This window comes from Phoxinus phoxinus (genome assembly GCF_949152265.1).
Source record: "Phoxinus phoxinus genome assembly, chromosome: 2".
Taxonomy (NCBI): Eukaryota; Metazoa; Chordata; class Actinopteri; order Cypriniformes; family Leuciscidae; genus Phoxinus; species Phoxinus phoxinus.
Window position 1 is genome coordinate 49,886,216 of NC_136877.1, and position 27,296 is coordinate 49,913,511.

Sequence of the window (27,296 nt, forward strand, 5' to 3'; positions counted from 1 at the left end):
CTGGCAGGCCACCTCTACCCTGCATGCGAGGCCAAGGCACTCTTATTGCACGAGGGTAGTTCTGAGCCGGGGTTGAGCTGCGCTTGTCGACTGACCGTGTTCAAGTCACAGTGCTGGCCCTCGATCAGACGAGGTCCACCTTGGTGGTCCAGAAACCCCCCTGGCTGTCCTTGTAGAGGTGTGAGAGCTCGTCAAAGTACACTTTCTCGATGCTCCATCTCATAAGGTGGCCTTTTCAGCGACACTGTTGAGAACTGGCCCAGCAGTTCTCCACAGTCAGCAGCAGACTGAAGCGGTTCCCCTGACGTACCACCAGAGTACCTCGTGGGCTGCCCCTCAGTCTACTCGTCGCCAAGGGTGTCATCCCCTGCAAAAAAGAGAAAACTCCGGCACAGCCTGCTCTACTGTGTCCGCTGCAGGAGGATGACACCACCCGTCTCAACCACTGTTTAAGTGGTCGGTGAAACAATCACTGGAGACGGGTGACCCGGAGATGGATGGAGCTGCTCTCTCCCAGTAGAGGGCTGGGAAACTAATCTTTTGAGTCAAAATTCTGTTCCACCACTGGAGTCACAGTGGTTCCCAAATTCTCTAAAAAAAAAAAAAAAAAAGGAGCAGATCCTCTATCTCTGGGTCTGAAGAGGGTCTGGAGAGTAGTGGGAGGAGAAAATCCTCACCACCCTCATCCGCCTCTTCTGTCGCCAGCGGGCAGCGCAGTGTGTGGTTCGAGAACGCAACCAAGCCGCCTCCTGCACCTCCTGCCTCGTGGAACCAGGTAAGTGCTGCACAGCACACTTAGACCACGCTACGGACCGCCTCCCCAAGAGAGCCTCCCGGGCCGCGTCCCTGTGTTCCACCTCGCTGCCCCACTCCGGGTACGCCTACGGTCCCTTTGGTCCCGCTTGTACGGTCCCTTTGGTCCCGCTTGTACGGTCTCTGCGAGCCTGGTTAGCGCTCCCCAGTCCGTCTCGCTGGCTCATTCGGACCATCAGGCTCGGCTATGCGATTCAGTTCGCCCGGCATCCCCCCAAGTTTCGGGCCATCCACTCCACTACAGTGAGAGCAGCCGATGCCCATGTCTTGCGTGCGGAGATCGCAGTCCTACTGGCGAAGGACGCGATAGAGCCGGTCCCTCCAGCCGATATGAGGTCAGGACACTACAGTCCCTACTTCATTGTACCCAAGAAAGGTGGTGGGTTACGACCGATCTTGGATCTGCGAGTTTTGAATCGGAGCCTCCACAAGCTACCGTTCAAAATGCTCACGCAGAGACGCATTTTCGGATGCATCCGTCCCCAAGATTGGTTTGCAGCGATCGACCTGAAGGACGCGTACTTTCATGTCTCGATTCTTCCTCGACACAGGCCGTTTCTGCGCTTTGCGTTCGAGGGTCGAGCATATCAGTACAAGGTCCTGCCCTTCGGGCTGTCCCTGTCTCCCCGTGTCTTCACGAAAGTCACGGAGGGGGCCCTTGTTCCCATGAGAGAACAGGGCGTTCGCCTCCTCAACTATCTCGACGACAGGCTCATACTAGCACACTCTCGAGATCAGTTATGCGAACACAGGGACCTCGTGCTCAGGCACCTCAGCCAGTTGGGCCTTCAGGTCAACTGGGAAAAGAGCAAACTCGCCCCCGTGCAGAGGATCTCTTTTCTCGGTATGGAGTTGGATTCGGTCGCACAGACAGCGCGCCTCACAGAGCAGCGCGCTCAGTCGGTGCTGAACTGCTTGAACACGTTCAAAGGCAGGACGGCGGTCCCACTGAAACTTTTTCAGAGGCTCCTGGGGCATATGGCAGCGGCAGCAGCGGTAACCCCGCTCGGGCTGCTTCATATGAGACCACTTCAGCACTGGCTTCACGGCCGAGTCCCGAGATGGGCGTGGCATCACGGCACTCACCGGGTGGCAATCACACCGGCGTGCCGCCAGACCTTCAGCCCGTGGTCAGATCCCTCGTTCCTACGGGCAGGAGTGCCCTTGGAACAGGTGTCCAGGCATGCTGTGGTATTCACAGATGCCTCTGCCACCGGCTGGGGCGCCACGTACAACGGGCATGCAGTGTCAGGGGTGTGGACGGCGCCCCAACTGCATTGGCATATCAACTGCCTCGAGTTGCTAGCAGTACATCTCGCTCTGAGCCGCCTAAAGAGGCCGCTACAGGACAGAGACGTGCTGGTCCGTACGGACAACACAGCGACCGTTCCGTACATCAACCGACAAGGTGGTCTACGCTCCCGTCGCATGTCGCAACTCGCCCGCCATCTCCTCCTCTGGAGTCAGAAGCATCTGAGGTCGCTTCGAGCCATGTATGTCCCCGGAGTGCTCAACCGTGTGGCCGACAAGCTATCACGAGCTGTGCTCCCGGGAGAATGGCGACTCCACCCCCAGGCGGTTCAGCTGATTTGGAGAGAGTTCGGGGAGGCTCAGGTAGACCTGTTTGCCTCCTCAGAAACCACCCACTGCCAGCTGTTTTACTCCCTGACCGAGGGAACACTCGGCACGGACGCACTGGCACACAGCTGGCCCCGGGGCCTCCGCAAATATGCGTTTCCCCCAGTGAGCCTACTTGCACAGACTTTGTGCAAAGTCAGGGAGGACGAGGAGCAGGTCCTTCTGGTGGCTCCCTATTGGCCCACCCGGACTTGGTTCCCGGAACTCATGCTCCTCGTGACAGTCCCTCCCTGGCCCATTCCTCTGAGGAAGGATCTTCTGACTCAGAGACGGGGCACCCTGTGGCACCCGCGTCCAGACCTCTGGAAACTCCATGTCTGGTCCCTGGACGGGATGCGGAGGTTCTAGGTGACTTACCCCCAGAGGTACTTAACACCATCACTTCTGCAAGGGCGCCGTCCACGAGACGTGTGTACGCCCTGAAGTGGAACCTGTTCGTCGAGTGGTGCTCTTCTCGCCGAGAAGACCCCCGAAGATGTTCGATAGGGTCCGTGCTTTCCTTCTTGCAGCAAGGGTTGGAGCGAAGGCTGTCTCCCTCCACCCTCAAAGTACATGCTGCTGCTATTTCAGCTTATCACGACCACATAGATGGCAAAACAGTTGGAAGGCACGACCTGGTCGTCAGGTTCCTTAGGGGGGCGAGACGATTAAATCCTCCTCGACCCCCCTCCATACCCTCTTGGGACCTTTCCCTGGTGCTTCGAGCACTTCAGGATGCTCCCTTTGAGCCGTTGCAATCAGCAGACTTGAAGCTTCTCTCCATGAAGACTTTGCTGCTGGTTGCACTGGCTTCGGTCAAGAGGGTAGGGGACCTGCAGGCATTTTCGGTCGACGAATCGTGCCTAGAGTTCGGGCCGGGTGACAACCATGTTGTACTGAGACCCCGGCCTGGCTATGTGCCCAAGGTTCCTACCACTCCCTTCAGGGACCAGGTAGTGAACCTGCAAGCGCTGCCCCTGGAGGAGGCAGACCCAGCCCTGGCTTTGCTCTGTCCCGTTCGCGCTCTGCGTATGTACGTGGACAGAACTCAAAGCGTCAGGACCTCAGACCAGCTCTTTGTCTGTTACGGAGGCCAGCAGAAGGGAAGGCTGTCTCCAAGCAGAGGATGGCCCACTGGATAGTGGATGCCATCGCCTTGGCTTACCAAGTTCAAGGCGTGCCCTGCAGGCTCGGGTTGCATGCACACTCTACGAGAGGCGTTGCATCCTCCTGGGCGCTGGCACGTGGCTCCTCGCTAACAGATATCTGTAGAGCTGCGGGCTGGGCGACACCTAACACGTTCGCTAGATACTATAGCCTACGTGTAGAGCCGGTCTCCTCCCGTGTTCTCACCCTAGACGGGTAGAAGCACTGAGAGGCCCGGCTCTGTCGGCTTGCTGCACCCTACTGTGCACCCTTATTCTCCAGTGTGAAAAACCTGTGAGTCCTCCAAACACCCTCGGGCCGGACATGGCGGAGCGTCCGGTGCCAGGCCTGTATCCGCTGAATCCTTGAGAACCGGATATAGGCTGGGTCCCATATGTGTGACCCTACGGGGATCCCATATGTGTATATTCTCCACGGCTGCTCCTAAACGGAAGCCTGTGTCTTTCCCTTGGGCTAAGTCACCCATTACTCATATGCTGTACAACCCTCGGGTTAGTCCATATGTTATCTCCACTTAACTCCTTGAGAATGTGGCTTCCGCAGCGTTCCCCTCCTTCAGTTCGGGCACGCTTTCCCAGTGTTATCCAATAATATCACTGTATGGGTTATCACGGAACAACAGTGACAGGTTCACTCTGTGTAAGCCGCCTCCTATCGTCCTTCCAGGCAAGAAGGTGTAGAGGCTTGCACAGGGCGCTGGATGGGGTGCAGCAGCTGTGGCGCTTTGGTAGGGATTCCTATTGGTCGGTCACGACCTACGTAGTAGTGACCGACTGATAGGGAACGTCTCGGTTACGTATGTAACCCTCGTTCCCTGAAGGAGGGAACGGAGACGTAGGTCCCGTCGCCACATCTGCTGCCGCCCGCCGGGGCAGCCAGCTTATCGGCTTGGCTCCTCAGCAAAAAACTACAGTGCAATCACCAGCTGCTCGTTATATACCCGCGCTGCGAGGCTGCGCAGCTGATGCAAATGATTGCACGCCAATGTGTATTGGCTCGTTTAGTTTCACTCGAAGTAGATCGGCTCTCTAGCGAGATTCCTATTGGTCGGTCACGACCTACGTCTCCGTTCCCTCCTTCAGGGAACGAGGGTTACATACGTAACCGAGACGTTTTATAGGCTCACAAGTGTGTGTGTGTGTGTGTGTGTGTGTGTGTGTGTGTGTGTGTGCACGTGTCAGTGTAACCAATTTATATTTGTGGTGGTTCTGCATTTTGCATGATTTTTTTTTTTTACAAATTATAAGAGAGCAGTTGTTTTATAGGCTCACAAGTGTGTGTGTGTGTGTGCGTGCGAGCGTTCCCATTTTCAATATGTCAGTGTCACCAATTTATTTTTGTGGTGGTACTGCATTTTGGATGATTTTATTTTACAAATGGTAAGAGAACAGTTTTTATAGTCTCAAAAATTTATTCCTGTGTGTGTGTGTGTGTGTGTGTGTGTGTGTACACATGTTGTGAGCAATATAATTTAGCATTGTGGATGTTTTTGCATTGGTGGAAGTGTGCCACTTTATTTCTATCATTTCTGTCGATGTGTTGTGCGTTGTTTCTGATTTTGATGATGAATTTTGTCAATTTTTTCCCCGAAGACCACAAGTGTCTCAATTTTTGTCACGCTAACATAAAAACAGATATCATTCCAATTTTTTTATTTTTTTTTGTAGATCTTGAAAGTGTTGAGAGCCGTAGAAGGTTTCATACCATTTGGACAAAGGGAACATATTTTTTAATTTGAGCAAAAATCATTTGTGGGTCAATAAGACCCCACAGAACATCAGAGGGTTAAATAATATTCACAGCTGCCACTTTTGATTTAATAGTAAATGTTGATAATAACATGGACTAAGATTAATAAATGCTTTAAGAGTATTTTTCATTGTTCATGTTAAAGTAACTGGCTGTATCCCATCACTGTATCAACATCGAGTCTGCAGATTTATTTTATTTATTTATTTGGAATATTTTGCATGTTTTAAATATATCCAATGCTGCAATGAAATGCATACATGCATACAGAAAAATGACTAGTTTTTTTTATAATTATTCATAGTATATGAGATGTGGGATAAACTGATATTTTGCCTGCATTAATGTGCACATTGAAGCGCAAATAGCAACTGGTTATTCTTTTATGATAATTTCAGCCTTATGTCAGTGATTATTTTTTAGGAGATTTTAACTCCTGTCACTAGTTAAATGTGTCACCACAGGGGCGCCAATAGTACAATTTCATATAAATAAGCACATAAATATATACTTAAAATACATACATTACATAAAATATATACGTAAATAATACAAAAATAATATAAATTAATTCATATTTATCATACTTGTAATATAAATAACTCCGTTCTTTCAGGGCAACATTAAAATTCTACAATAAAAACGAAACCCTAAAGTGTCCATTTTAGGAGAAATGTAAAGTTCAAGTCTGAAAATCTCACATTAACTTCAGCTTTCAAAATTATTAGAACTTGCATTCTTTGTATTTCTTACAATTATCTGCATCTTTTTTTCTTTTTGTGTGCAGACATTTAACCATCTATAGCCAGCAATAGCAAAGTGATAGAAGTGAAGTGGCCTTAGACCTGAGCTTTGCTGAGCTTTTAACTTTTGGCTATACCTTGAAATAATGTCACATCTTATTGATTCCTGTTCAAGGATGTTTTGATCCGGTCATGGTGCATGTTCTCACTTGTTTACTTGGTTATTAAATATGTTCCTCATCTGTGTTTAAGTTTAAGATCAACTGTTTAGTTTGTGGTTTTCCTTCGATGGTCTCCTTGTTTTGCTTTTTGTTCTGTAGGCCTAAATGAAGACTTCTCAAAGTCAATATTTTTGCTATTCTATGAAGTCGTGTCACTAGTGGGAGCAGAAAGGAAACATCCCTTTAAATCAAAATAAATGTCAGTTTACAGAAAAAAGACAAGACAAGATATGAGCAATAACTCTATAAATGAACTCAACACTGCATCTCTGTTCACTTACAGATAAACCGACTCTGACAGTAAAGCCCCAGAGTTCAGTGTTCACTGGAGACAAAGTTACTCTCAGCTGTGACGTGGGAAGCTCAACTGGATGGACGTTTATCTGGTGGAAAAACTTAAAGTGGGAATCCAGAGATGCAGGAACTAAAACAATCAGTTCTGTGAGAGACTCTGATGGAGGAAAATACGACTGTAGAGCACAGCGAGGAACATACTACACACAGTTCAGTAATGCAATACAGATAACAGTGAGAGGTAAATGCTCTTTTACTTTGTAGATTTTTTTATTGAATGCTAATTTTGAGTTTTAAAAGATTCAAACATGAAGTGTGTTGTTTGCTCATTTCACAGAGAGACCCAAACCTGTAGTGAAGGTGAAGCCTTATGTTCATGTGTTCAGAGGAGAGAGAGTCAATCTCACATGTGTCATACAGGAGACAGGAGTCTGGAGGTACAGCTGGTATAAAGATCAAGATAACAGCAGAAGAACAGACCAGATCTATAACAGCGCAGGACAAGACCAGATCTATATAATCACATCTGTGGATCGGTCTCATGCTGGTCTGTACAGCTGTAGAGGAACTCAGACAGAAACCCCACAGTCCTCAGAGATCAGTGATGGAGTTACACTGACAGTATCAGGTGAGTGTGTTCATGTGTTCCTCAGACAGAATTACTTGTTTGTTTTTTTGTTTGATTGATTTGTTGGTAACACTTTACAGTAAGGTTCCATTTGTTAATTTTAGGTAATGCATATGAATACATTTATATTATTTAATAATCTTTGTTAACGGTCCCATATTGTACACCTTTCTGAAGTTTTATTTTAGGTTTTGATGTCCTTAAGAATATATATTTGCGGTATAAGTACCAACATACATTTGTTATTTAATAATCTTTGTCAAGAAACTAAAAATGCAACTATTAATTTTTAGTTCATGTTAGCTCAGGTCCATTAAATAATATTCACAGCTGCCACTTTTGATTTAATAGTAAATGTTGATAATAACATGGACTAAGATTAATAAATGCTTTAAGAGTATTTTTCATTGTTCATGTTAAAGTAACTGGCTGTATCCCATCACTGTATCAACATCGAGTCTGCAGATTTATTTTATTTATTTATTTGGAATATTTTGCATGTTTTAAATATATCCAATGCTGCAATGAAATGCATACATGCATACAGAAAAATGACTAGTTTTTTTTATAATTATTCATAGTATATGAGATGTGGGATAAACTGATATTTTGCCTGCATTAATGTGCACATTGAAGCGCAAATAGCAACTGGTTATTCTTTTATGATAATTTCAGCCTTATGTCAGTGATTATTTTTTAGGAGATTTTAACTCCTGTCACTAGTTAAATGTGTCACCACAGGGGCGCCAATAGTACAATTTCATATAAATAAGCACATAAATATATACTTAAAATACATACATTACATAAAATATATACGTAAATAATACAAAAATAATATACATTAATTCATATTTATCATACTTGTAATATTAATAACTCCGTTCTTTCAGGGCAACATTAAAATTCTACAATAAAAACGAAACCCTAAAGTGTCCATTTTAGGAGAAATGTAAAGTTCAAGTCTGAAAATCTCACATTAACTTCAGCTTTCAAAATTATTAGAACTTGCATTCTTTGTATTTCTTACATTTATCTGCATCTTTTTTTCCTTCTTTTTGTGTGCAGACATTTAACCATCTATAGCCAGCAATAGCAAAGTGATAGAATTGAAGTGGCCTTAGACCTGAGCTTTGCTGAGCTTTTAACTTTTGGCTATACCTTGAAATAATGTCACATCTTATTGATTCCTGTTCAAGGATGTTTTGATCCGGTCATGGTGCATGTTCTCACTTGTTTACTTGGTTATTAAATATGTTCCTCATCTGTGTTTAAGTTTAAGATCAACTGTTTAGTTTGTGGTTTTCCTTCGATGGTCTCCTTGTTTTGCTTTTTGTTCTGTAGGCCTAAATGAAGACTTCTCAAAGTCAATATTTTTGCTATTCTATGAAGTCGTGTCACTAGTGGGAGCAGAAAGGAAACATCCCTTTAAATCAAAATAAATGTCAGTTTACAGAAAAAAGACAAGACAAGATATGAGCAATAACTCTATAAATGAACTCAACACTGCATCTCTGTTCACTTACAGATAAACCGACTCTGACAGTAAAGCCCCAGAGTTCAGTGTTCACTGGAGACACAGTTACTCTCAGCTGTGACGTGGGAAGCTCAACTGGATGGACGTTTCTCTGGAGGAAAAACTCAAACTGGGAATCCAGTGATGATGCAGGAACTAAAACAATCAGATCTGTGAGCGTCTCTGATGGAGGAAAATACGACTGTAGAGCACAGCGAGGAACATACTACACACAGTTCAGTAATGCAATACAGATAACAGTGAGAGGTAAATGCTCTTTTACTTTGTAGATTTTTTTATTGAATGCTAATTTTGAGTTTTAAAAGATTCAAACATGAAGTGTGTTGTTTGCTCATTTCACAGAGAGACCCAAACCTGTAGTGACGGTGACGCCTGATGTTCATGTGTTCAGCGGAGAGAGAGTCACTCTCACATGTGACATACAGGAGACAGGAGTCTGGAGGTACAGCTGGTATAAAGATCAAGATTACAGCAGAAGAACAGACCAGATCTATAACAGCGCAGGACAAGACCAGATCTATATAATCACATCTGTGGATCGGTCTCATGCTGGTCTGTACAGCTGTAGAGGAACTCTGACAGAAACCCAACAGTCCTCAGAGATCAGTGATGGAGTTACACTGACAGTATCCGGTGAGTGTGTTCATCATTTCATCACTTTAGCCTGAAGACATCGAGCAGAACAGAGTTTAGTTTGTCTCACACTCAGTCAGATTATATTAGTTAAGAGTTTGCAAACATGTCTGAATGAATACAGTGACAGGATGATTATGATCACAGATCTTTTCAGAGTTCATTATCTTTATCCTCCAGACATGTTCAGTTCATTCATGAGCTGCTGCCCTTCAGATTATCTGAGGTGACTGAAACCGTCAGTGGCTACTCTTCTTTTCTTTTACTTCTGTGCCGCCACATCTGTTATGTACAATCTCTTTATGAACGGATTTAATTTGGGATTACCAGCAAGCACAGTACATCAATGTGACGTCAGGAAGATGTTGGACTCCAACTAATCCAAAGCCAGTCAGACATCATATTTTGGTTGAAAATTAAATTTGGGTTTTTAAGATTCTGTTTAAGATATGCTGATCCCACATCCTGATCAGAGCCGGCTCTCCCTATACGCGAACTAAGCGGCTGCTTAGGGCCCCGCCGCCACTAGGGGGCCCCCAAACTATGGTCCGACCATAGACCCTGCTGCGACCGTGACCTGTAACTCGACGTACATTCGCATCACATGTTAACGCAGCGGTAGAGTTACTCACGGGACACTGCACTTTTTTGCAATCACAAAAGTGTATTATTTTTGCGTTTTTTTCTGAGAGCTTAGTCGCGTACACACCGAAAACACTAAACTAAACCACACACTAAAAACCTGTCAAACGGCACCCAATTACTGGACTTTATCTAAATCGCGTCTGATTGTGCTAATAGTTATTATTCGATCTACGTCAGCAATGTTCGCAGCGGCCATGTTGTTGACATAGAACCCACGGCAACTGTCAGTCTATCAATTGACAAGCGAGGCAGGGTCGGTATTATCCATGGTATTATCGCTGTATTTTATATATATTTTTTAAAACAGCGCGATGGTGTGTTGTGTAATACACTGCTGTTCTAACAACAGCAAGAAGTTAGTTTGTATGCGATACCGACTGTCAGAAAACGTGAAGGGAAGGAGACAGTGTTGAGCCAGCGCAGGAGAGACTTGTGGCTTGATTTAATATCGACTCATTTGGATAAATATTAGGTAGGCTACACAAGATAGGCTTTCATTTTTCTCAAGAAAAAAACAACTCACCTAATGCTGTAAACATACAGAGAGAGATATGCGTTTTTTTTATTATAATAACTTTAATGATATAAGTAAAAAATATAAAATGTAATAAAGTACACATATTTAGCAAAATACTCTCTATAGCTCTTTTTTCTGTAAGTTGTACTGTATCTTTCAACATTGTTCATTTGTGTTTATTTACTAGCTAACGTTAGAGATGATCGGTTCACGTGCCGCTAGGGATCTGTCGCGTCACGTTTACAAGCGCCAAAGCGGTATTTATTGTTTGAATTTCGTGATAAAAGTGACAGAACCTGAGAGCTGAGATTTTTTAGATCATAAGTAACTGCTCTGTCTAGTCTGTCGGTCTCCGTGTCCTGATTTTTCTGTGCGTGAGAAAATGGATGTGTGGCGTGAGAGGCGTATGGAAAGTGTGCTTCACGGTGAATGCGTGAGAGTTGGCATCTCTGAATAAATATCCGGATAAGTTACGGCTGGCAATAAGGACGAATCTTTACTTTACTTTACTTACTTAATTGGGTCTACTTGATATGGGTCCACGCCAATCAAGCTTATCTTCTCTTGATACCGACGAGATGAAGTCATTAGGCTACGGCTCCCCTCAACTAAAATCTGCGTGCGGCTACGGGCAGGACAGATGTCATGTCAACAATATGGCCGCGGTTAGCTACTTCCGGTGTTTGCGAATAAGGCCTATACTGTCAAATACACACAAGGTTTACATAAAAACAGTTGGTTATGTCTAAAGTGAAAGTGATCAGTTGCATCTGTCACTGTGTGTTAGAAGCATGCTGATCTTCAAGGGACAGCAGCCTATAGCTACACATGGATATGATAGTTAAAGGGATAGTTCACCAACAAATGAAAATTCTGTTATTATTTACTCACTTTCCATGTATCAATTTCTTTCTTCTGCTGAACACAAAATAAAATATTTTGACGAATGTGTGTAACCAAACAGTTGATGGACGCCATTGACTTCCATATACAGCCAAATCATCATTTAGCCTCTTAACTACAGCCAGCCCCAATTCAGGCACTACATGCGCCACTCCCTCTATCAGTTATTTTAGAAGCATCTGTAAATATGATCATGTCCTGTCTGTGGTGTTCTGCTATATATCCTCTAACTCTCTTTTTGTCCACTTCATTTTTCTTCAAGCAGTCCTAGATCCCCTTTTAATTCCTCAAAAGTCCAAGGGGGAACCGTAGAGCTACTGTAGTGCAGATATTAAGATCACTTAACCCCATATTCTCAACTTTTTGTTTGATAGTCCACCCAAAGCTTTTTACTCCCTCAATCAATTGCTCTTGACAATTTATTGGGACCGGCTGTGCAATGTGCTCATCATTATGTCCCATAAGATTAGCCCAATACACCAGGGCAAGCTGATCTCTTCTCAAATACAAGAACATCTCCCCCACCTCCACTTGGATGGCTGCCACTGGAGAGGTTTTGACAGCGCCACTGCAAATTCTCAGGGCTTGGTTTTGCATTACATCAAGTTTATATAATAATGACTTGGAGGCTGACCCATATGCTACACATAATCAAACACTGATCTCATTAGACCAGTGTCAATTGTTCTCAATGCTGACCCAGACGCACCCCACTCAACCCAACACAAGCACATCATTACATTTAAAATTTTCTTACACTTATCCATCATCTTCTGGATATGTAAGGCCCATGTCAACTTCTTATCCGCAGCGACATTTCTCAAGAATCTCCTGTTTTAAGAGAAACACATGATCAATACATTTACATTTACATTTATTCATTTAGCAGACGCTTTTATCCAAAGCGACTTACAAATGAGAAACAACAGAAGCAATTAAACTAGCAGTAGGACAACAGTATGTAAGTGCTATGACCCTTCACAGTACAATCCAACGCAATATTATTATTACTTTTTTAAAAGTTAGAATAGAGAAGAAGGTGTTAGTACACTGTAAAAAATAAAACATAGATTTCATTTATATTTAATTAATTAAAATGAGGCAACAGATTACAAGCAATATTATTAATTAAATTTTACAAATTAGAATTGAGTAATAATTAATCAAATTAATTCCTTAAATGTTACACTGTAAAAAATAAAACATAGATTTTATTTATATTTAATTAATAAAAATGAGGCAACAGATTACAAGCAATATTATTAATTAAATTTAACAAATTAGAATTGAGTAATAATTAATCAAATTAATTCCTTAGTACTGGATCAAGTGCTGCCGAAAAAGATACGTCTTCAGCAGTTTCTTAAAGATGGCTACAGACTCAGCAGCTCTGGCTGAGTTGGGCAGATCAGTCCACCAGCAAGGAACAGTCATGGTGAAGGTCCGAGAGAGAGATTTCGTGCCTCTTTGAGATGGCACCACCAGACGCCGCTCGCTTGCAGAGCGTAAGTTTCTGGATGGCACATAAGTCTGAAGTAATGAGTTCAGGTACAGGGGAGCAGTGCCAGTGGTTGCTCTGTAGGCAAACGTCAGTGACTTGAATTTGATGCGAGCAGCAACCGGCAACGGGCAACCAGTGCAATTTTGTGAGATAAAAATTAAAGCTCCACTTTCACATGAATGTTTTAATTTGCGTGTCAGAATGTTTGAATCTATGTGCTAACAGTAACACACTATCACTGTAAAGCTGCTTTGAAACAAAAAAAAATCTGTATTGTAAAAAGCACTACATAAATAAAGGTGTTCATATATTCTGCTATAAACAGCATAAAATAATTAGAGCACCATTTACTTGCCTCAAAGTCTGGTATTATTATTATTATTTATTGCTACTTCAATATGTGAATTATTACATCAGAAAATTAACACTTTTTTTTTTAGCTTTGTCAGACTTTAAAACAACAGAGCTGGCCGCTCTGGTTTATGGCTGCTACACGTTTGACCACAAGGTGACGCTGTTTTCAAAACTCCCGATGCTTAGAATCTTGTACCGGAACAATCAGAGAAAAGTGTCAAAGCTTCAAAGAGTCATTATTTCTCCATCCCTCCTGCATCCAACTGCAAGTTCTGACGTTTGGGGATTTTTTTTTTTTTTTTAATTTTTTTTTTATGAAGTTCATATTCATATCTGTTTAATGCTACTATAAGATCCATATTTCAGCACTTATTCTCTGTTGTATGAACTGTTGCAGACAAATACTCAATTTGTGTGACACAGGTGAACTCTGACTCTGGAGGATCTGAATCTGTTGTTGTTCTCCTGCAGATCTACAGCCGAAGCCTGAACTCACATCAGATCATGCAGGAGCTGCACTGACTGGAAACACAGTGACTTTGTCCTGTCGCATGGATCCGTCCACTGGAGACTGGGACTCTTACTGGTACAAACACACACTGAACCCTGAGACAGAGAAGAAGAAGACAAACTCCTACAGCCTGAATATTGACTCAGTGTCTGATGGAGGCCAGTACTGGTGTAGAGCTGGGAGAGGGAAACCAGTCTATTACACACAATACAGTGATGCACTGTGGGTAAATGTTACAGGTGAGAGAGACTGTAGTGTGTGACGCAACAAATACAGATCAGAGACAATATCTACACAACTTCTGAAACTATAAATGCAATAATCTGTGTGTGTACAGAGAGTCCTAAAGCTGTGGTGACGGTACGACCTGATGAACGAGTGTTTAGAGGAGAAACAGTCTCTCTCAGATGTGATATAAAGTGGGCAGGAGACACTGAGTGGACGTACAGATGGGAAATAAATGGAACCAACAACTGGGATAGAAACTCTGCCAATCGATGTACAGATCAAGACTGCTGCACCGGTGGAGCTAATAAACAGAAACACAGAAATGCTGTCAGTCTGTGCTCAACACAAGAGTTAAACATCAGTAATGTTAAATACTTTCACAGCGGTAACTACAGGTGTAGAGGAGAGAGATCAGGCTCACAGAAATCAAACATCAGTGATGCTGTTACACTGACTGTATCAGGTGAGTGTGTGTGTGTTGTGATCAGCTTCTCCATCAGTTTCTCTACGGCTCTGTAACTCATGTTGTTTTGTTCAGCTGAAGCTCAGGCGTCAGTGCGAGTGTCTCCACAGCCGTGGCTGACTGAAGGAGAATCAGGGACTCTGATCTGTGAGGTTTCAGGCTCCTCTACAGGCTGGACGTTCAGCTGGTTCAGAGATCATGATCATCTGTCAGACAGCAGCAGAGGAGCTGGAGGATCTTACACTCTCAGTCCTGCCGCTCTACAGCACACAGGAGTGTATACGTGCAGAGCAGAGAGAGGACGACCAGCCTATTACACACACAACAGCAGCGCACACACACTGTGGATCACTGGTGAGGGTTTATGCTGGTGCTCATCCGGATCTGTGTGTCACTGCAGTCTCTGTGCTGTCCGTTCTGACTGAGATTTTCCTCTTTTCAGGAGTTTCTGCTTCAGTGTCTCTGGTCCTCAAGCCCAGCAGAAGTCAACACTTCTCATCTGACTCTCTCTCTCTGAGCTGTGAGGATCAGAGTAACTCTGCTGGATGGACAGTGAGAAGATACACAGACAAACACACACACACTTTTGCAAAACAAACAGGATCTTCATGTGTAATCGACTCTCTCAGCACATCTGACACTGGAGTGTACTGGTGTGAGTCTGAGTCTGGAGAGAAGCGTCGTCCTCGAAACATCACTGTACACGGTGAGTCCGGTTCATAATCATGACATTTGCACTCATTCTAATGTAAATTCTTACATACAGACTGCAATTGTACAATTTGTGGAGTGTTTCCACACGTATCTATTATTTTGATGTTAGATGAACCTGCCCTGAATTGCCACATCAAAGCAAATCAATCAAGCAATTCACGTTCATCAGACAATCTCTTCCCATATAATTTGGCAGATTAAGCTGCAAAATGGACCTGATTTTATGCCAGTGGTTAAAAATCTGATAAACAACTAACTCTTATGACAATTTTTATCTATTTTACATTTTGGCAAATTGGTGGCTAAATAGTTGCTTTCCGTTTTGGGGATTTTATTTTGGTAAGGCATATGAAGACATAAGGCGTTCAAACCGATGCAATACTGTCAACAGAAAGTTTGCTCCTGCTACTCGCCCCTCTCATGAGAGTATGACCACGTCGGCATGTTGTTCATCTATCCTTTCTCGTAAGGGTTTGAGTGTTCAGCGTGTCGTGTGTTGTCATGTTTGACACTGGTCATTCAGGGCTCCAGGGGAGGATCAGATGTCGCTCGCTGCATCGGAGAGAGGGCTGTTATGCTTTGGAAATGAAGATTGTGCTGAGCTTTTCCATGTGTGCTTTTCCATGTGTGCTCATGCTGAATCATATTTAGAGTTGACAGCAATGCTTTCCCGGACTGTAGCACAAGGGACCCGTTCTAAGTGTAGGTTTATTTACTCCAGTAGTGTTACAGCCCTTGGCTCCTTAATAATGGCAGAGAGTCTCTAACGGGTGCAATCTTTTTATTCAGATTCAGCATGAGCACCGTGAAAACTAGAAGTAAACAAATAGCAGGTTAATGAACCTTTGGCATGACATTTACAAATAAATTATCACGTCCTTTACAGTGCATCATCATGCATTTGTGTATATGTGCAATACACATTCAAAAATAACACATAAAACAATAATTTGCTCACTTAACACATGTAGCTTTCCTGGTACAAGATACACAACAAAACAATTTTCAGTAGCAGTCAATATAGACATTTTACATCTAAAGTCTTATACATGGAGCCAAATAATACACACCTCGCTCCACTCACCAAGGGTGCAAACTTTAGACTTGCTGCTTTCATGAATTAGCCGCTAGCTTCAAGGTCTCTGAACTAAACAGCACACAAATGTGTAAGATAAGACAAAGCAACGTCACAAAAACATCATGAAAACCAAATTACATAAACTAATTAATATTGCAGAGTGAACAGCACCAGGATTCCACAACCTGAGTTAACTTACATATGTTCCTGAGCATCTGAGATGAGAGAACTTAGGAGAGAGAAAAATGTTGATCAGCTATACAGGTTTCTGGCACACAGTGTCAAAACCCAGTCACATGAATGACCTGACTGTGAATGCATTACCTCTAGCGACCTCCAGTGGCCACTTACAAGTAGAGTTCCCCAGAAATGGCTAACCCTGTTGAGTTCCTCCGTCACCCCCGGCAGTCAGACGTGGTGGAGAGTCTGATGCCAGGCCCAACACCCGTATGCATTGTGGAACCTGTGTTAGGCTGGGTGTCCATATGTAGTGATCCCTGTGGCGATCCCATATGTGTATTCGGTTACAGTTTATTTCAATAGTCCACTTTAGACATTTTACTAACTATAAGTAACTTTTCAACTACATGTCAACTAACTCTCATTAGAGTATTAGTAGACTGTAGTACACTGTTAGGGTTCTGGTTAGGAGAATAAGTTGACTTGTAGTTGCCAAGTTACTTAGTGTCAGTGAATGTCTGTTGGAGGACCGACAAAATAAAGTGTTAGCAGATATTAAGCAGACAGTCTACTAATAATCTAATGACAGTTAGTTGACATGTTGCTGCAAATGTATTTATAGTTAGTAGAATGTCTAAAGCGGACTATCGAAATGAAGTGTTATCGAAATTATAGTGTTACCGTGTATTCTTCCACGGTACGGGTACCCCGTGTCTTTTCCTCGATAGAGTCCGCTCTGTCGTCTCTGCTGTTGTTCTTTGCCCCCTAGGATTAGGCTGGAACCACCCCAGAGACTGCCATATTTTGCACTACCCTGCTTGGCTAGTCCATATGTGTAACTCCCACATTTCACCTCCCTCTGGGCAGGATGTGGTTCCTGCAGGGTTCCACAGTTCCGACGTACAAGTGAACGTGACCGACTGAAAGTGAACGTCTCGTTTATGTATGTAACCCTCGTTCCCTGAAGGAGGGAATGGAGATGTATGTCCTGTCGCCACAGTTGCTGTACCTCCGCTATGCGGCCCTCACTAAACTCGGCTCCTCAGAGGATAAACAAAGATGCAACACACCTGCTGCTCGTTATTATGAATGAACCGAAATTTCGGCTGCCGAAAATTATCGGCCAAAAATGGCATTTTAGGTTTTTGGGCGAAAGAGAAAAAAGGCTGAAAATATAAGACGAAAATACACCAGCCCTCCCCTCCCCTCCCCTCCATGTTCAGCAATCAGGTTTCACTCTGGCTCGGCATGTTCTAGAACCTCTCTTCGTGTGTCGATGCGAGCGTGTCGCTGCGAGCGTGTTGCGAGCTCTGCTCAGTCGCTCATTGCCCAAACCCATGTACCATGGTCGCCGGAAAGGCAAAGTCTGCTAAAAACGTGCCGACATGAAATTTCTCTGGACTTGTTTCTGTTTGCAAAAGCCCCACTGTGCTGTTACATGTGGTGTAGCCGTGCTGGGCAACGCTGGTAAAATGACGCTGTCCTCTTGTTCACTGGTCCTCTCCTGCTATCTGCTCACATGCTCTGATAATAATAGCTTTTTAGGACTACTTTATTTTTATAATAGGTCAAAAAAATAAATCTGTTAAATCTGATTCTGCTGCATAGAACTGAACGAAGAATAATATTGATATTAATATATTGATATTTAATATTATTTTAATATAGGTCTATTTTCTGTCTAATTTTTGTGTGGTTTTATTTTATTGGCCTTAATTTTTTTGTTTAATTGAGATTAATTAAAAAGTTTAATAATAATAATAATTTTAATAATACAATTATACAAAAAAACAAAAACAAATTAAAAATAATAAATGAATAAAACATTTTTTTTAAGTCATTTTCGGTTTTGGTTTTCGGTCAAGGGCATCGAGAATTTTAGGTTTCAGACCAAAATGTTCCTTTCGGTGCATCCCTACTCGTTATAACCGCGCTGTGAGGCAAAGCAGCTGATGCAGCTCGTTTAGTTTATACTCAAAGTAGATTGGTCTCTCAAAGCGATCCACAATTTGTCGGTCAGTTCCGTCGTATGTATGTCTCCGTTCCCCTCTTCAGGGACACCGTATATCACCGTTCCTCTACACCAGTGGTTCCCAACCTTTTTTTGTCTGAGACCCCCTTTTTCCCAAGAAAATATTTTAGGGCGCCCCTTCACATTTAATGATATTATCGCTCTTGTAAGCTTGCAAGAATAATGCGTCTTTCGGAAGAACATTGTAACCGGAACTACTTCTCTCTGTGTACGTCTGTGACGAGTCACGCAGGTCCTGGGCTACTCCGCATCCGAACCAGTGTAAAATTGTCCCAATGTAAACACTTATTATAGGAGTACCAGTGGTTCAGGATAAGACAAAAACACGGTTTGGAAAATAGATTCATGATGAGCTCACTCATTATATAAATTTTGTACATTTTGAACAGAAAAAAGTTAAGGACTTTTATTTAATGCTCAAAAGTTGACACGAAAAAATATGACACAACCCCCCATAGAGCTCGCTGAGGCCCCCTTGTGGGCCGCGACCCCCCTGTTGGGAACCGATGCTCTACACGACACCAGTATAAAAAAGCTCAAGAGGGTCTAACTTACACTTTAAAAGTGACGCCACTAAAAAAGCTTGAGAGGTATAAAGTACAATTCATAATATCAATATTTTTCTTATGTCTTGTTTTGCTATATTCTTACTACAGTATTTACAGTATTAAACACGCATGTCTTGTGTTTGTAGACGGCGAGGTGATTCTGGAGAGTTCTGTTGATCCTGTGATTGAGACAGAGACTCTGACTCTACACTGTTTACATCGATCTACAAACTCCACGATCCTCAGCGCTGATTTCTATAAAGACGGATCACTGATCCAGAATCAGACGACAGGAGAGATGAGCATCACTACTGTCTCAAAGTCACATGAGGGTTTCTACTACTGTAAAACAGAGAGAGGACAGTCTCTCCACAGCTGGATCTCAGTCAGAGGTCTCTGAATAATCAGTGATGATATTATTGTAATATGATCATACAATATCACGTCACTCACGGACAGATCTGTGTGTTTGTCATGTTCTTCAGTCTCAGATTCATCTTCTCTTCTGGCCGTTGGTGTGTCTGTAGGATTGAGTGTTTGCTTGTTGTTCTTCATCTCACTGGTTCTGCTGTGGAGACACAAACACAAGAAAGGTGAGGAAAAGTTCATCACATGTTATGAATTATTAAACCACATGAACAGCAACAAATAGAAGATACAGTTTTTGAAGCCTAGACAGTCACTGCATGTTTATTAATAAATTAATATTGGTTATTATTTTTTTTATTAATAAATAAGCAGTTAATGCATGTAATCAGATAATATGTGAGTGACTCTTAAAGTGACCATAATGATCTTTGTCTCTATTGTAGATCAGCACCGTAACATTCAACAGACATCAGTCCCGAATCCATCTGGAGAATCTCAAGCGTTGAACTCTCCTCTGCAGTCTGGTCAGACGCAATAACTAATGATTTAAAGGGATAGTTCACACACAAAAATGAATTATGTCATCATTTACTCACGCTCATGTCATTACAAACCTGTATGACTTTATTTCTGCTGCTGAACACAAAAGAAGATGTTTTGAAAAATTTCTGTCTTTCTATGCATTAAAAGTGGTCCGATGTTGTTTGGAACCCAACATTATTCTAAATATATTTTTGAACTATTCCTTTAAGTTTTAAATATATTTATTTTTGTTTTGTTACTTTTTTTTTTAAAACTTTTGTCCTCAATGTTTTCTGTCCAGCAGATTCTGATCACATTTATGATGACGTGATTCCAGTGAATAAGAGAGGCAAAGGTTGAGTATTAAACTTTATATAAACACTTATAATTTAAAATCAACAAATATCATCAATGTCGACTTGACTTGTTTGTTTTAGAGCCGCTGGAAGACGTCACATATTCAGAGGTCACTGTTAAGAAAAACATATCAGTGGATAAAGGTTAAAACCCCTCTTTAATAGAGTCATTAACCAATAACATTTATGGTGTCTGTTTTTATATTGCATAAATATGAATAGATATTTTAATGAATTCACTATTTTTCTAGACGATACCATGGCGAAGTCAAATAATGTGACGTACTCAGAAGTCGGAACAAAAGGAAAGAAATGCAAAAGCAAAGGTGAGATCCTGTTTTTCCTGAAGTACAATATTATTTGTCCAGCATATTCTGAATAATCTGATGTATTTTCTGTTCTGTATTAGATATTAATACTGCAGGACCCATTGATTTGACTTACGCACAGATCCATATACAGGAGAAAAAGAAAAGCAAGAGCAAAGGTGAACGCTCAACAAACTGCATCTAAACACAACTGTGTGAATGAACCATTTTACAATCATAAACAGAACTGATAAAATCACCTTCATTTTAGAAATGTAACAACAGTCTCAACAATCACATCTGTGCTATAATGAATAAGACTGAACATAAGAGTCCGATAATGAGCTGCTGTTTTTCATGACAGGCGCTGGACTTGGTGATGTTCTGATTGAAATGAAAGCTAAGGAGAATCAAAGAGGTAATAAAGAGATGCTCAGAAATATAGATCATGGGAAAAAATATGTAAAATAATACAACATTTAATCAGAACCTGCTAATAAAACGTTCATTGTGGTTTGAGAGGTTCTGTTCTCTCTTGATATAATCATGTATTATCCGTTATTATTGTATTGCAGATGTAAAGTGTTTATTCTCTGCTTCTCTTGTTCACTATCAGGGAAGAGCAGCGAGTCTGGAGACACTTTATACTCTGAACTGAAGAACAACACAGATAGAGGTGAGAGAAACACTGTTAAAGTGAAACTATTAAACAGAATGATTCATAAAGTCATGTGGTTTATTGAGGAATTGTGAAAGTCGTATAACATTTGTGTTCTTCAGGGGATGATGCTGGAGTCGGTGATGCAACTTATGCTCAAGTTTTAAGGAAGAAAGGTCCCAAAAACAAAAAAACACGTAAGATTTTTCTTACAATGATTTTACAGTAACTGACAAGAAGTTCACAATTTGCTCTTTCATGTAGAATATAAATCAGTGTTCAGTGATTCAGTTCAGATATTTGTGAGGATCAGGTTCATTGTGATCTTAAAACTATAAATCATCAACAGCATGAGCTCAAATCAGAGGTTTTTATTGTCCACATTACTTGAATAATGAATCAAACTGCGTTCTCTTTCTAAAGGTCCCTGAGAACAGAGAAGAAAACAGACGGCAAAGAGAAACCCCAGCAGAAGAAATGAATCTGAGTCACTTGCTCATGCTTGAATGAAAGCGAACTGCCCTGTATTATCTGCACACATATTATATAATCGAATGTAAAACATGTTCTCTAGTGATGCCATTTTCTCTATTGTTGATGGCAGTCTTACATTCGATTCTTTTTTTACATATTTTTTATCTCAGAAATATATCCAGATTGCGCCCTATGCTAAATTTCTCTGTAGTTGAGAAGCTGATGAACTCATTCGTTGTCTCTCGGATAGATTACTGTAATGCCCTTTTAGCCGGAGTTTATAAATCCACATTTAATAAGCTCCAGTCAAGCCCGGATTACCCAATGGGCATTATGGGCACTTGGGGCCCAAGCGAGGGGAAGAAAGGAAAAAAAAAGGTGGGTGTCTTTTAGCAAAAAGACACCCACCACTAAATGTCTACAGTGGCGTAGGTCGCTGGGCGTGAGGAGCTTGAAAGCAGCTTTTGACCCGAGTTCGATTCCGCCTTTTGCCGAACTCGCTCTTCTCCCTTTTCCCAACACATATGAGATGTAAAATTTATACATAAAGGTCTCGAGCGTTATATTTGCCAACAAACTAAAATCGAAACCGTAATATGGCTTTGTATCTTTATAAAACAGCACAAGACTTTAATTAAGTCTGTTTGTGCTGAAGTGCACACTTTGCTCACGCGATCAGAATTGTGATCTGGTGTTTTCTCCAAAGTTAAAGCTCAAGGGTTTATTTCTTACAAGTGAAGAAATTAGGACAAGTATAATTGTCCTATACTATAGTGTAATGTACTGTAAAATATATAAATTTTCATTTATACAGTACATTTATAGGCTATATGGATTTTACGTCATAGGAATAATTATATAAATCATTATTATAATATTTGTTTGGGATCCTAAAACACCAGTGATAATGTAATGTAGACGGGGACTCTATATCATAACTAAAAATATGTTTGAGCCGTCTTTAATGTCCAGGCACAAGTCAATGCTTTTTCTTTGTTCAATCCGTACAGTTCATGGGTTGAAGCTCTTTATTCTGAGTTCTCACAGTGCACCAGATTGATGCATTTAACCTTAAATGTACAACATTTTCTCTGGGGGAACATGCCCCTGAACCCCCCTAGAAGGACAGAGGTCCACCCAACATAGTTTTACTAAATCCTGGGAAAGAACGACCATTTAGGAACTTTACTCCAGCATAGTACAACAAAGTTCATTTTTTAAAGTCAGTAAAACTGTTAATGCCAAATTAAAATGTCCTTGGATAAACTAAACATTTGGCCTGCCTAAGGGGGACCCTGCAAGACACTGTGCCCAGGGTTAATCCGGCCCTGGCTCCAGTACAAAACTCTTCCGCAAACCTATGACATCTTTAAAGCTCAACTCAGGACACATTTTTTTAAACTAGCATTTGTTGATCTTTAAACAAAGTCCAATAGAAGAGAGTGTATCTTATGGAAACGTGTACAGTTAAAGGCACACCGCAGAACTTTTGGCCACTAGGGGCGCTAGACCTGTAACTTTCACGTCGAACGCCCCTTGAGGCCACAAGCGCTGCAGCACTGTCGCAAAAGTCAAGACGACATCCAAGATCACTCTCGCGTTTTCTCTTTTTTGCCTCCTCAGAAGCAGTTTAAAACTTTTTCCTTGCCTCAGTCATGGCCAGGAGTCGAGCAGGCGGAAGAATAGTAGCAAAAGCTACTCAGCTGTTAAAAACTTGGGGGTTACTTTCGACTGTAACTTATATTTTGACAAACAAATCACAAATGTTGTAAGAATGAGCTTTTTCCAGCTTCGTCTTCTGGCTAAAGTTAAGCCTTTTCTTAACAGGCATGATCTAGAAAAGGCAATTCATGCTTTTATTAGTTCGAGGCTGGACTATTGTAATGCTCTCTATGTTGGTTTGAAGCAAACCTCCATAGCTCGGCTTCAACTGGTGCAAAATGCGGCTGCTAGGTTTTTAACTAACACATCTAGGCGGGCACATATCACGCCCGTCCTTTTTACTCTTCATTGGCTTCCTGTGCGTTTTAGAATAGAGTTCAAGATTTTTGTTTGTTTTTAAAGCCTTAAATGGCCTGGCACCTGAGTATTTAGCTGAGATCTTAGCCGTCCGTGACCATGGCAGAGTGTTGCGGTCCTCTAATCAATTGGTTTTAGAAGTGCCAAGGTCACGATATAATCGGTGGGGTGGTCAGGCGTTCGGAGTTGCTGCACCAAGACTCTGGAACAAATTACCGCCGGACATGCGTATAATTACAGAGGAGACTACCTTTAGGTCTAAACTTAAAACATACCTGTTTAGAATGGCATTCAATACCCAGTAGTGGTGTGACATTTTGTTGTCGGAGTTTTTGTTGTCATTGTGTTGTTTTTATCCTTTGATGTAAAGCACTTTGGATACCTGTAGGTTGCTGTAAAGTGCTATATAAATAAATGTTGATTGATTGATTGATTGAAAAGCGTTAGCTCCTTGAGCATATCAGAGCTTGTGGTCACGTGACGGTCGTAAAGTGATTCGTTCTCCGGCATTCTCTAGGTCACATGACCTGGCTAAAGACGGTGCGTCTTCTCCAAACTTACAGCGGTATTTCAAGAGGGCATACCCCGCTCGGAGCATTGATAGTGTCAAGCGCTGTATATTGGCCTGAGGAATCATTTAAAATAACTCATATGCTTCAACTCTTTAGGTCACAAAGTCTGCGGTGTGCCTTTAAGGTGCTCTATAGAGTTTGTAATAGTCCATCAAGGAGAATTTGAGGATGACCATGGCACAAATTAAAAAGCATTAATTCAAGAAGCCAACAATGGACGTTTGATTTGAAAGAGTGCCATGGTCAAACTTAAGTTTTCTTTGATAGCATTTGTTGATTTTTACTTTTATTTTGTATTTATTGTGCTGTGTATTACTTTTTTTTCTGTACAGCGCTTTTGAGAAGCTGCCTTTAAAGTCGCTCTTTAAAATAGTTTATTATTATTACAATTGGCCATTTATGTTTAACATGTTACCGTCTTATCAAATTGGGCATTATTTTGCAAAGACAATATGATTTTTCTTAATCTTTCATATATGCTGTTTTCTTAGTTTTATACATTTTGTTTTTTGCTGCAGTTAATCAAGTGTGAAATAAAGATATACACATTTTCTTCGCATGAGTTTGTCACGTGTGTTAAGGTCACAAGGTTTGAAAAATTATACTTAGATTGCAAGTTCTGTTCATAAGAATAACAACAAAGTAAGACCATATTTTAAACAGTTCAGTGCAGGCCATGAGTGTTTTCACTGTATTTTCTGGGAAATAAAAACAGATAGCAATCAAAAATCATTGAAATCTTAGTTTTTATTTGACTTTCCAGTGCATTATAAACTCACAGTGAACACGGTGTCGTCATTAAAATAATATTCCATTCTTGAGGATATTTACCGGTAGTATTTTTAACATCCGATCAGCAAACTATATGCAATCCCTTTAATGAATCATCAGATACTGACGAGGAAACCATGTTTCGTTTGTTGGTTTTAAAGTTCTTTAATTCCAGAGGAGAAAATAAACTGCTTCTTATGCTATATAGTGTATTGGGGGTAAAATGCATTTTCTGAGTATATTTACATTTTTTGTGTTCATTGTAAATTAAGTATCAGTATCAGTGTAAAGAGGAGAACGTTGCATTATCTCACTGTCTGGAATTTACTGGATAAGGATTCATGTGCATTCATAAAATGTATATAGAGTTATTAGATTGTCTTATTTCCCATTACTTTCCCAGGTCTATTTAAAAAAAAAAACCTGAGTTTTATTAAAAAAAGCCACCTCACATACGGTAAAGGGGTAAACAAAACAATTAAATGAAAATAGGAAATATTTAGATTTTAATTGTTTTTATTATTTCAATGCTTGTTCTGTAATTTTAAATCATCTTAAGTCATCTCGAGGCTCTCTTCGAAGTGTGCTGAGGACCCCTAGTGGACAGCCTGGTTAAGAAGCACTGGACTAAACAGCCCACATGTGGAGAAAAGACAAGAGTCCTGATCAAACACATGCTGGAAGAAATGCCATCCCGCCTCACTTTATAAAGACATGTAAAAGGACAACAGCTTGCTTTATCTTGCTTTTCAGTGTGAATATGGACCATAAAACCGGTTCAGAAAAGTATCCACAGCCTGACTGCCGTTCAGTTAATTTCACTCATTTGTGGATTGTGCAGTCCTTTTTTTATTGTGTTGTATCTCATTGAGCGTTGTATTAGCTCAAACTGTAGAGAGTGGCGCTTACAGAGATACAAGCAACTCATGGCCTCTGCATTGCATTGCATACGTTGTTCGTTCAAAGCATTGGCTTCAGTATGATAAAGAGGCATCCACACTTGCATTGCGTGTTTGTGCATTTTGAGGGTAAAGCAATGAAGGGAGGGGTGTGTGTGTGTTTGAGTTGATTTCAGATATCATCAGCGTTGAACAACGATTTTGAGAAATTGCATATTGCTCTTCAGTTGTTCAAAACTGTGTTGACTGTGTATCATTATAATGCAAACATTTCTGCGTATAAATAGCACAACAAATACATTGCGTGCTATAGATATGTATAGGAGATTGTGTTGGTCACACACCAGCATTTTATCCCAAAGCAGGAGACTATACAGGTGAGGACTGCATGCTGAATATTAAAAAAACAAATATTATGGGATTAAATACATTTTGACAAAAAACAACAAGCCGGTCGGTCTGTCTATCTCTCATGAATCGCTGTCTCTGGCGTTCCTGTGGTGTGGCAGTGCAACTGTTATTTTTCCTCAGTATTGTCTGGAGAAATGTCCGAAGGCCTGCTGTGCTGTTTCTGTTGGACTCGGGCTCTCTGTTGAAGAGCATCAAGAAAAGACAACACTTCTTAAAACATGGTAAAGAAAGGAACGTTTTATCTTGTAGAGTAAACAGTGTCGTTACAATATTTCTATCCACAATATTCGAAGAATACAACCATCAAGCAGTGAAATATTACTTAGAGAAGTTGGGTAAAATATTTGTTACATGCCTCTCTTTCCAGTCTTCAAAATAACACTGTATTGCTGACTATTTAAAATTGTAACTACTGACATTACAATTTCTGCTTTCACAAATCTAAACCTAGCGTACACCGACATGCACAGCAAAACATGGCTCAGTTATAATAGGCAAAACAATGAAAACCATGACTTTAAAACGCAATCAAACTTTTTGCTGTGTGCATGTAAACACATTAATATGAACAAGGCTGTCCTCTGGCCATTCCATAAATGTTTGATAAACCGCCGTAGCATCGATGCAGGACAGCGTCAGCTCCTCAGAAACCTGCAGTTGATGCTTCAGCTTGTGATGGAGGACATGATGAAGCACATCAGCAGAAGGACCAGGACCCTGCAGAGACACTCATATGATCAGACGTGATGGACAACTCATGCGTATGCACTTCAGAACGAACAGAGAGTGTTGAGTTCATATCTAGACAAAGAACAGCTTTGATTTGTGCATTTTGTGGTCCCTACATTAATATTATCCACC

The 27,296-nt window shown here is 41.5% G+C and overlaps 1 protein-coding gene across 1 annotated transcript; it reads left to right on the forward strand.

The window, feature by feature from the left end:
* Positions 1-1,659: 1,659 nt before the first annotated feature.
* On the forward strand, positions 1,660-25,126 carry LOC306988045 (Fc receptor-like protein 5; the record flags this gene model as incomplete). The annotated part of the gene is made up of 20 exons (XM_079592746.1): positions 1,660-1,744; positions 6,594-6,845; positions 6,942-7,232; positions 8,761-9,015; positions 9,112-9,402; positions 13,794-14,072; positions 14,171-14,524; positions 14,600-14,878; positions 14,967-15,230; positions 19,223-19,468; positions 19,562-19,669; positions 19,889-19,969; positions 20,272-20,322; positions 20,405-20,467; positions 20,575-20,649; positions 20,733-20,810; positions 20,996-21,049; positions 21,248-21,307; positions 21,412-21,486; positions 21,713-25,126. 20 exons carry the CDS (start codon positions 1,660-1,662, stop codon positions 21,718-21,720), a joined length of 3,249 nt encoding a protein of 1,082 aa, XP_079448872.1. The 3' UTR covers positions 21,721-25,126.
* Between the last annotated feature and the right edge of the window lie 2,170 nt (positions 25,127-27,296).